General features: G+C 40.7%; 1 protein-coding gene across 9 annotated transcripts in view; it reads left to right on the forward strand.

Moving 5' to 3' along the window:
* Positions 1–10246, forward strand: part of LOC105006567 (BBX high mobility group box domain containing) — a 30804-nt gene extending 20558 nt beyond the window's left edge. For 7 of the 9 annotated variants that reach the window (XM_020048529.3, XM_020048531.3, XM_010865175.5 and 4 more), the window contains 8 exons: positions 1066–1146; positions 1300–2128; positions 2227–2359; positions 2698–2852; positions 3060–3143; positions 3482–3688; positions 3869–4061; positions 4488–10246. In XM_020048529.3, coding sequence (XP_019904088.2) covers positions 1066–1146; positions 1300–2128; positions 2227–2359; positions 2698–2852; positions 3060–3143; positions 3482–3688; positions 3869–4061; positions 4488–4566 — 1761 coding nt within the window. In that variant the 3' untranslated portion in view covers positions 4567–10246. The remainder of the gene's footprint in view (positions 1–1065; positions 1147–1299; positions 2129–2226; positions 2360–2697; positions 2853–3059; positions 3144–3481; positions 3689–3868; positions 4062–4487) is intronic. The other 2 variants (XM_020048530.3, XM_020048533.3) reach the window with 2 other exon arrangements.
* The last annotated feature ends 1442 nt before the right edge of the window (positions 10247–11688 follow it).

Below are 11688 nucleotides of genomic sequence, written 5' to 3' on the forward strand. Positions count from 1 at the left end.
TCAGTAATAACACGTAGAGCTGCATGATAGACCATGTCCAGACTTTTTAAAACGGAAGCTGAAGAATGTATGTATTGTGTATCACCATAGTCCAGCACAGACAAATATAGCCTGAACAATTTCCTTTATGTCAAGATGACAGGCATGCATTCCTTCTGTAAAGAAACCCAATTCTGAGTTTCATAAAAAAAAATGTACCACCTCAGTAATGTGGGTTTATTATCCAGCCAAATACCCAGGTATGAAGTAACGTACTCCAGGGCCCAGTTGTCCACTGTAGTTCTATTAAGAATATTTCTTCGGCTCTAGAGAACACCATATACTTGGTTTTATTTGTATTTAAAACTAACTGATGATCTCTAAGTGAACTTTGCAACTGTTGGAAGTGTGACTGCTAGTACAAAAATGCTTTTACAAGGGATAGCTGCCGTATACAATACTGTGTCATCAGCATAGAAGAGATGGAGCTCCTGTAGACAATACTGTCATTAGTATAGAAGTGGAAATTACATTTTCTAACTAGGTTACAGGTACACACACACACACAAACAAAACAGTAAAGGTCAGAGATGGTACCCCAACAACCTATAACCCGCGCTCCACCGAACGGCCCTTGGTGAAATACCTTGTATAACATCTGTCTAACTATTAGTGTTAAATCTGCCCTGTTGTCCGTGTCCACTTTAGCAGCTAATACACGCTACAATGTCCTCCCTAATAGCAACCAATATACAAGCAAAAAAACAAATCTTTACTTACCGTATGTTTTTATTCTTTTTACATTAACAAGTTGCATTTTTTATTATTATTATTTTTTTAAACATATGTTGGTTTTTACCCTCTTATTTTTATTGTTCTCCTCTGCCTGTCAATGACTAGTAGAACTTTTATTGGATTTAAGTGCATCCAGTCTATAGTTCTTGCTTGGCTGTTTTATTAAGCCCCCAATCGCTTTGGATCATTGCAAAATGGAGATTGCAGTTAAATTGCCATGTATAAATATCAATGGAAACTGTAACACCAATGATGTAAAGGGATATTGTGTAATTCTCTTCTGTTTTAAAGCAGATCTCCTCTGATTCGAGCCAATTGAATGTACAGGAGGGAAAGCAGTGTGGCCAGTCAGCACTTTTCCAGCTCGCTGAGGTACCGAAAGCCCTCCCTTTTACAAAAGCCTTGTGTCCATGAATATCCATTTAACACTATTGAAACCTTCAAAAGCCCAACAGTGGTATTGATTCATTAGCTCCAGCACTTTCACACTACTGAAATGTTCATTAATGTACATTGTTGGTACAGATGTGCTTGGCCTCCGAGGCAGGGAAGATGGAGACACAGGAGAGTACCTGCACCTCGCACATCAAAACTGAGACTGTGGTCAAGGAGGAAGCGGCCGGTGACCCCCCTACTCTTCCTCTCTCCTCCCCCGTGTACTCTTCTTCCTCCTCCACACCATCTGACACCAGTCTCCCGCTGCTCAGCGGCCAGGTGGTCAGTATCAAAAAGAGAAAGAAAAAAGACAGCAGCGTCAGAGAGCCGGCCAAAGTGGTGGACAAAGACAAGAGCCCTGGTCCAAGCTCGCCCAAAAAGACCCTGAAGAAGCGGCCATCGTCTGAGTCTGAACTGGAGAGCGTTCTCTACACCATCGAGGCTGTGGCTAAAGGAGCCTGGGGCAATGCCGAGGAGCACGTGCCCAGGAAGAAGGCAGGCAGTGCTGCCGTTACCATTCCAGGAGAGCCTAGCTCACCTAAAAAGAAGGCCAAGGCCAAAGCCAAGAGGCCCCTAAAGGCTAAGGAAGAGGGTGAGGGAGAGATGGAGATGGAGGTGGAGGAGGAAAGGGAGGACAACGGGAGCACAGTGCCGCCATCCCTGGAGAATCCAGCAAGCCCCAAGAAAGAAATTGAGGAGGCCCGTGTCAGCAGCAACATCACCTCCTTGGGCAGCATGGAGGAGCACGCTGCCCTCCCCAGCCCCCCACACATTAAGCACAAAGTTGAAGAGAGGGAAGCGGAAGCTGTCGCCGAAGGGTGTGGCTCCAGGAAGTCGGAGAGGAGCTGCAAGGGCGCGCTATACAAGACCCTGGTGTCAGAAGGGATGTTGACCTCACTGAGGGCCAACGTTGACAGAGGTATCCATTAGTAACCACCCCCCCCACCCCCACCCCCACCCCACCTTTTACTGGTGACTCTTTCAAAGTGTGTGTCTGTGTGTGTCTTTGTTGATCAGGAAAAAGAGGTACTTTTCGAAGTGCGTCTGATGAAGGGGTGTGGACTGACGAGGCCTGGGCCTTTTCACAAATGGGACCCTCTAATCCCAAGAAGCTAAAGAAGTCCAAATCCAAAGACGAGACGGCACCAGGGTAACTAGCTTGACCAAAATAATTTAAACCAAAAAAGGCTTGTTTTGTTTCAGTAGAAGATTACTAGTGGGTGCAGAGTATAAAGAACAGACACTGCGCTTGTTTCACAATGGGCATTCATGTCATGCAAGGATTCAGGTTTGTTCTGATGGAACTCAGTGACTGTTAATTGGCTGTGCTCTTGTGGCTTGTTGCTGATTGACTTGATTTTGTAATTAATTAATTAATTAATTAAAATACAACATAACAAACATGACGACATGTTCCTGCCTATTTACCACATGAAAAAAGGTGAGCATGTCACCCTGTTTCTTATCAACAACATGTCACCTTTTCAGTTTGGGGAAATTGGAGGAAGAGTTTGAGAAAAAGTTCAACAGCCTGCCACAGTACAGCCCTCTGACATTCGACAAGAAAAGTACAGCTGTCACCAAGAAGAAAAAAAATGATATTAGCACCACACCAGAGGAACAACCCCCCAAACCTGCCAAGGGTGAGCGAAGCATGTTTCCAGAGGTTTCCCCAAACTGTTCATCCTAATTGACAGAAGCCATCCCTCATTATTCCCATCCACACTCCACAACACTCCTGTGGCTCCTCGCTTCAGGAAATGTACCGCTCTCTCTCATAAAAAGGCATTATTACCATTTAACATAGCATGCCATGCTCTTGTTTGTTTTTATTTTTATTTTTATATTAGGTCCATCTCAGAAAAAGACTTTATTCCACAAGATTGTTAGCAAGTACAAGCAGAAAAAGGACAAGCCCCATACTGTGGACAAAGGTGAATTAGAGCACATATTTATCCGGTTGTGAATGTTTTTGGCATGGTATTTACACAGTTGGAGACGATGGATACAGTAAACATATATGTATATATACTGTAAGGACCGTAAACTTGTAGTGCATTTTGTCTTCCCCTACCATGTGGTCAAGTTTTAAAAGTGAGGTGTGTCTAGAACAGCATTAAAGTTCATGCTATACCATCCTATCTCCACTTCAAACCATCTAGCAGAACATGGTCTAATCCACTTTCTTTAGGATGGGTTACTATTGTGCCCAGATCTTTCACATCTAAAAATGATAGACAATTGTGCATCAAGTTATCCCAATTCTCCTCAGACCTAGCTGTGCGTACTGACCCCTCCATGTTGGATTCGGCTGCCAAGGCAAGGCCAAGCCCCACCCCCAGTGCCACCCCCACGCTGTCCCCCGACGCTCTGGGGAGTAGTGCTAGCATGCCGGTCGGCAGCCAGAAGAGGAAGGCTAGAAAGAGCAAAATCACCCACTTGGTGCGCTCGGCTGACGGCAGGTTGTCCCCAGCTGAGGGTGAGTCATCTTTTTAATAACTAGCAGTTTACTCTGGACATTATTAGGATTTAAGGAAATGTACAGTATGTGAGCTGGAAAACACTCAAACGTTTTAACCATTTCAACCATTTTCTGGCCATGCAATTGAGAGTCGGCAGTTAACTCCTGACAACTTTTTTTTGGGGTCCATTTTACCAGAGGACAAAGCCAGGGACCTGACCCCAGACCAGGATGACAAGCCATTATCGCAAGAGTCTTTATGCAACGAAACAGGGTGCTATAACGCACCCAAGCAAGAGGAGGCAGATAGGAGCAGGGCACCTGAAGACCTGCCCTCCTTCTTCAGCCTGGCTGCCCTTGCTGAGGTTGCAGCCATGGAGAACATTCACAGGTATACCGACAGAAATGTATGGAGAGGATACGCACTTTTCTGTCTCAGTAGCTCAGGGGAGTGGTCAGAACAGACGTTTTTTCTAAAAGTTAGAAAGAAAAACAGCTTATGCGGTTTCTTGAACAACTGCTAGATTGGTAGAGAGATCGGTAGAACATATTTATACAGTAACACATTTTTACTAAATTAAAGTTTCAGGCAGAAACCAGGGTTCTAGCTTAAATCTCCTGGTACTTGATAACATTGTCGTTCATCCAGGACCAGTGGAAGCCATAACTGGAGAAGGGCCACCCTCAGTTACATAACTATGACAGAAATGTGTTGTTTCAAAGAACAATATATTTACTACTACATTTTAAACAGATATTTTGCATTGAAAAGGCTGGACTATTTTTTTTCTTTAACCTTCTCTTCCTCCGGTTTCAGAGGCCAACGAGTGATTGGCGATAGCCAGAAGAAGGACATGGCCCAGACCCCTGTGCTCATCTCCTGTGCTGACCAGTGAAGTGGATCAGCCTCCTGCCTCTGGCAAAATAAAACGGACACTCGCGTGTTGTGTGCGTTGAAACTTTTGACTGACTTCTGATCCTGTCGTGGAAAGAAGGAGACGGGACGTGACTCGCAGATGGAGCCCTTGGTGGTGAATTAACAAGAGCTCTGGTCTGACGGGAAAAGAGGGGTTAGAGGCCCCTCCTTCCTCCCATCCACTCACCTTCTCAGTGTTCTCCTGGAACCTTCCCTTGGCAGTAGGAGGTGACCCCCCCCCACCCCCCCAGCACCCCCCTCTTCCCGGAAGCTCCTACCAAGAAGACCCTGTGGAAGAGGAGGAAGACTGGCCCCCTGAGAGCATGGCTTCCTTCTCCGTTAGAAATAGGTTTGTTCACGTTAACGTGTAACTTTTGTCCGATATTACGCCATTTTAAGGTCAAGTTTTGCAAACAAAAGTAGCATTTAAAACAACAAAAAAGGAAACTACACACAGTCAGTTTGAGCAGGTTTGAGAACATCTTCCCCATTTCAAACACTGTGTCACAAAGTCCCCCCCTCTAAGCATACCTCAGTGTATAGATAAGTTGAATCTAGTGGCTTCCTGCACACCTTCCTGATTGAAACTTAACTGACAGAACCTGGGTAAATTCTCTTTGTGTCTGAACATTTTCCAAAATACACACACACAGGTTGTTATTTGATGTGGTACCCTCATTTTGATTTACTAATTTTGTGGTCTAGAGATACAGCAGACCTCTTAACCTTGAAGGTTGACTTTGGGCACAAAAAACACCACCTCTTTTATTTCAAAGCAGATGGGGTGTGCTTTTGGTGGTTCATCAGTGACATTAAGTTACTCCCACTTGCCAGATAATTTATCAGCAGGATCCTGGGCTCCTTGAGTTGAGTGTTTGTTGACATTATTTTCACAGGGTTTTTGGAGGATGTAAACTGTTGAAAAAGGTTAAGAAATGGCACTTTGTAGCTAAATGTCTTTCTCATACTTTTATTTTATAAACATTAAATTATTTGGTATGAGTATGTATTGGTTAGTTGTACAGTTTAGAACTATTTGTGTTTTTTCCCCCCCAAATTTGACCTTTAACTTTCTAAGTGAGGTAAACCACGAAGACTAAATGGTTAAGTATTCAATACTGTTGTACCCCTAGTCTTTTAGCAACTGCTAAATCTGTTTAACCTTAAAGTTTCAGTTGTCAGTTTGAACACAACACATTACACTCTTGCATTTGAACTTAAGCTTGTGTTTATGTATAGGTTGAAGGCCTTTGGTTAGCATATTGTTGTCTTAACCTGCCTGTTGGGCCACTACAGTGGGGCTAAATGTTATCAGAAGCAAAGTTACTGACAGAATAGCTGGTTCTTCAATCTGTTATCACGCCCCTTACCGTACCACAATCTTTGCTTTTTATTCCTGACCACAATCATATTCACTCAACCAGTCACATAATTCTTAAATCAGTTTGAATATACTTGAATTATGAAAATGCATTTTGTCTCAATACTTGATCTTATCGCAGTCTGCGTAGCATCTATAAGGCTAATCCAAATGTGTGCTACTAGTTTCCTAAGAGTTTTTTAACAGACACTGCACTAATTTTTAGCTTAACGTAGGAGACGCTTTTAAGATGTTCTTAGTAGGGCAATGTGTTTTCCCTTGTCGTTCTGTTTTTTCCTATTGGCCTTCAGATTTTCTAATGCCAAGTAAATCCACTCTTTGACTATCAGAAAAAAGGTTTTGCTTTTCAACGTATTTGTATTTCATTAACAAGACAGATGTTGCTTTTAACACTTTTTATTGCATGTTCTAACTGCGGTAGAACAGGCTAGCGTCCATTCCATATTCAGAGAGCAGATCCTTGTGTCTGTTTCTGTGTGTGCTGTATTTGGGGTGGGGGACTCTTGATGTCTGCTCTAGGTGTTTGCTAATTAGCTGGGAAAAGTAGTGTATGACAAACTTACATTGCAAGCCAGTTTCTAGGTTTGAGAGTCCCCACCAATGTCCTCCACAAAGTTGCCATCATGCTCTATTATTATTACTCTTGTAAGTTGACCAATTATTTTTCCTCTTAGTTTTCTTTTAAATATTTGCTGAACATTTCACTGTGGGATTCCAGTCATAAGACTGAAGAGACCAATGTTGGAGACCGAGGGAATGTTGAATGAGCTTCCCACTCTGATCTTTCTAGCTTCTCTTTCTCGTGATCTGAACAAACAATTGAGCTGCTCACGTCATCACACAAGCATTTTTTAAAATACGTTATGCAACAAACCATAGTATACTGGTCAGAAGCCATTACTCTCCTTCAATGTTTTTTGTATAACATAAGGTGTTGTTTTGGGTGATAGTTGTATTGGATGTATTCTAAATGGCTGGTGTGTTTGTGAGCAGTGCCATTGATTATATGTTGCAAACATAGTCTGTAGGCCTATAGCCAACTGTGTGCACGCCCCTCATTGTGCGACAGAAAAATACATGACCCAAAACAATATGTATTTCTCACAATTGATTATGCTTCCCAGGTTGAGTAGGTTTGCTGTGACAGGATTATTATTTTTGTGAATTTGATGTTCTCCAAAGTTGATTAAAGCGCTGCAGTGTGGGGCAGCAGTGACCTTTTGACTGAGCATTTAGTGTGGGAGGTGCACATTTTGACACTTCCAACAACAGGTCAGAAGAATTCCGATCATTCTGATGTTGAATAACAAATATGGTATTTTTGTGTTAAAATATTGGGTTCTACTTCAATCTCATTGCTTTTCATTGCTACCGTCACTGCTAGCTAGTGACATTCAAGTAGTTCACGCTCCAAAGGGGTTTGCTGTGTTCCATATTGCACCTTTTGCAAACAAAGCAAATATCAATCCTCAGCTAGATACTAGGGTCCTCTGGACATGGGCTGGATTTGTTTTTGAAAGAAAAAAGACAATTTGAGTTTGTTTCTTTGAGAAGAGGTGTGAATGAAAACAGAGCTCTCATAAAAGAGGGTGAGAGCCTTAGGAGGGGCTTATAAAATGTCCCTCGTCAGAGGAATTACTATCTCTTGGGACTGTATAATTCATGCTAGGCCTCCACTTATTATACGTTTTTCCTGACTGGGGTCGTTCCTGACTAACAGATTGTTTGTGCAATCGTCATGGTGTGTACAAAATCAGATTTGAGACCTCTGATGGTTGTTGTAGATTGGACCCCCTTGGCTTTGAAATGCGTGTGGTGTTATAGGGATTGGACGTATCCCATATGAAATGTCAAGGAAAGTGCATATGTAACCCCTAATAATTACAAATGAAACTGCATTTCAATACTCACAGGAGCACAAGGATGAGAAGCATGCTTAAGAATGATCAGTGGTGCTTTATAATAGGGAAAGGGGCCCACCTAATGCTCGGTTGAATCTGTCTCTTATTTGGAGTCTTCAGAATCCCACCATGAAATGTCTCACTGTCAAGAGACCTGGAGGTCTAACCTGAAGGTTGTGCAGTAAATCATACTTCTTTCCTTGTTGCTTTCTCTTTGAGATGATGTTTTTCTATTCTATTCTTCTTCCTCTTCACTTACAAATAGTGTGTGCAACATGATGCTGTTGAACTAAATTTTGTTTTCTCCATTATCTTGTGTTGTCAACCTCAGTGGTGTTTTCTGAGGCTTAGTTTACTGGATTAAGACTGTTGTCAAAGAGCTCATACACAAAGTAATGCCTCTATGCTTACTGTATCTGTTAAGCAAACGAGCACTGAGATAAGATGCACTGCTTTTAGAAAGGTACTTTCTGCCTTTAGGAGTTAGTATTCTTAATGCAACTGCATTGCCATTTCTGGGCTATGTCTTAATTATATTTGCTGTCTGGGCACAGCATGACCTTTTAGAAAGAGGCTATAAGCTCTACCTTAATGTCCAATGGAGGTATTTAGTATTAGCTAAGGGATTACATTGCTACAAAGTAAAATATATTAAAAATATATTAAAGATATCCCTACAGGATTGGGCTGACTTGTGAGGGATATGAGCAATGCTGACAATCTTGCATGTATTTGTTCATTAATCCCTTAAAGCTAACATACTATAAACGAGCAGACCTAAATGACTTAAACTCCAAGCTAGAAGGAAACTTCAAATATATATTTTCTTTTTAAGTAAGACTTAAGTATATATTTTCCAATTTTGAGAAAAATAAATGACTAAAGTCATCCGATCTGTAAACTATACATAGTTCTTCCACTGATGGGCATCAGTGTTGTTCTTTCACAGAAATGAAGAAATGGTCTTCCCAAAAAGAGTGAAGATGTACATGCTTGTAACAAGTAGTTTTTACAGACATTTGCCAAAGAAAAGGGAAAGTTGTCTTTAAATGAAATTATATTGAAAACAAAGGTTAGCATAGCAGTTGCACTGCATTTTCTTGGTTTATAGATCTTCAGGTAACATGTATTATATCAGCACAACTAGTCCTATATATCTGATGGGTTTCCTAAGATTTAAACCCCAAGTGGGAAGGGTGTACATTGTAATGGTACCTTTCAATGCCTCTTTTAATAGACAATATTTGCACCTTATGACCCAAACCAAAAGGATATCTTGATGATCCTAAAAATGTAATCTATCCCCCATTTCGTGTAACACTCCTTTCAAGGGTTTTTAGAATTCCTCCATATCATGAGGTAAATTATTACACAGGTATTTATGTCTATCTTATGAAATGATGCATTGAAGTATTTTAACTAATTTGAGCGTTTTAGAATAAAGCTGAAAACAAACCCCACACATCTTAAACAGCCATAATGTATCACCCTCAACCTTTTCTATCTAGAAGATGCCTCTATAAAATTCCTATATTATTAGTTATTAAAATGACTATAGAAGATAACCTTTTGTGCTAGTACTGTCTCTTGAATGTAATCAATTTTGTACCTGTATTTTTCTAATTCCAATTCAAGTCTTGACTCTACTGTGTATGTATGTGATGGTGGACTGTTTCCACAGGTGAATAGTTTGTTACAACCTATGGTCCTCATGACGAGTCAGCTGCTGGGCTGGGAACTCTGTGGAAGTGTGTGGAGTTGCAAGTCATTGCAACTTACCTGTGAACGTCTGTTTAAGTGATATGACATTTTTTTTTTTTTTTCTTCCAGTTGTGAGGGATATTGTCACCCCGGACTGTTGTATTGGTTTCTTCTCTGCAATTGAATTAGGCTCTCACTTCAGGAAAGGGTGAAACCAGGGACACTCCTGCAGTTACAAAGAACAATTGCCAAACCCTCTGTATTCAAGCTTATTTATGACAATTTCCTTTTTATAGTTGTTAATTTAGTAAAAAAAGAATACAAAAACTGAATATGCACCCAGATAAAAAAAAAATATTTACAGGAATGTAGATCATGGCTTCCCTTTTGTCCTTGTGAAGAGGTGACGCCAGATCTTAAGTATGTTTCCTCTGATTGTTTGTACAATATGTGCTCGATCTTATTTATGTCAATAGTACTGTATCATGACATTTATGGACTTGATTGTTACAGCCCAGTTGTTTAATGCAGCCTTGCCTTACTGGAGCCCCTGCTTAGTGAGGGATCCCTTAGCCATCGCCCTCAGCCCCTTTAACTGAGTCGTATGTCATAACACTGTCTGCTGACGCAACTATTATTCCTTGAACACCTATTAAAGTAACCTATATTAAACATTTTCTTAAGTCTTTTCTTCAACAAACTCAATCCAGAATTTTTGGAATATGTGAAAGTGAATGTTAGTGAAATTGAACTGCTGCTCTACTTACCTACTTATGTATGTACGTTAACATGTAAACATACTGTACAAGACATTTAGAATTTCCTCATGTAACGCAAATGAGTTACTGCATTTCACTGGTATAAAAAGCAATGTTCAGAATTCATAGCAGTTTCTTAGTAATTTACACAATCTCTGAATAACTAGCTAGAGAGCGTCAGAGTCTGTAAAAATGAGTAGCTGCCCCCATCTTTACAAACCAAGAGAAAATGTGTCAACCAGGAAATCCTTCGACATTGTGGCCGATAAGAACATTGTCGATGCACTTGTGTGCGAGTAATCGATAAAACAAAGGCTACAATATGTTCTGCAAAACATGACAGATTCCTTTTTAAATCCGACAGAAGTTTCAATCAAACAATTGTCATTGTTTGGACTCAACTGGTGCAACATTTTTAAAATACTGGTGTGATAATTATTTAATACTGGTGTGGTGCACAATTATGTCTGAAACACTTAAAATCACTCATCTAAGGATACAAAACAGAAACACCCCAAATGGTGTCTAGCTGTTAAATTAAACTATTTTTCATCTAAAGCTTTCACTGTGACTGTCTAAGTCTGGTTAGGTGGTGTAGCAGCCAATATCCACCAGGAGGGAAGTAGGTATGTATTGACACGTGAGATATTTTTACTACAAGCACACATACAAGAATCCACGGAGATAAGGCATTTTAAACAAAGGCCCACACTGATTTGAGTGACCAGATAATGATTGTTTGTTACTGCCATTAAACATGGTTTCAATCTGTTTTCCAGTCTCATCATACACATGGTTCTCCATCACAGTGGTAATTCTTTGGAATGAAAAATATTGAATTCCATTCCATTTGATATTTTAAACATTTGGTTAAAGCTACATAATGTACAGATTATTAAAGACATCTAGAATTGGAGATGACATAGATGTCAAACCATTTGACAAGTTATAATGGTATATTTTATGGTTGTAATAAGGCATAAGGGGGTGCGGTTTATGTCCGATATATACCACTAAGTCAATTCCTAGGCTCAACAGGTCAGTACCTGGATACTGCACTTAGCCAGTATGATGTCATGTCATAATGAAGCCTACATCATAAAAGGTTTCCAGCAGGGACAGGGGTTCTGGTGAAGATGAAGGGACAATGAATAATTCCTAATATAATTTTGGCCCAAAACCCTGAAGATCATTTCACCTTTCAGCATGCCAACAACCCGAAGCACACACCCAAATAAATGAAGGAATTGCTTGCAAAAAGGAAGATCAATGTCCAGTCAGACCACGGACCTTGATCCTAGAGAAAATATTTACTGGCGTCTGTGCACAGGAGCGCTAGAAATCATGTCTGCAGTGAAGAG

This window comes from Esox lucius, chromosome 7 (genome assembly GCF_011004845.1).
Source record: "Esox lucius isolate fEsoLuc1 chromosome 7, fEsoLuc1.pri, whole genome shotgun sequence".
In the NCBI taxonomy this organism is placed as follows: Eukaryota; Metazoa; Chordata; class Actinopteri; order Esociformes; family Esocidae; genus Esox; species Esox lucius.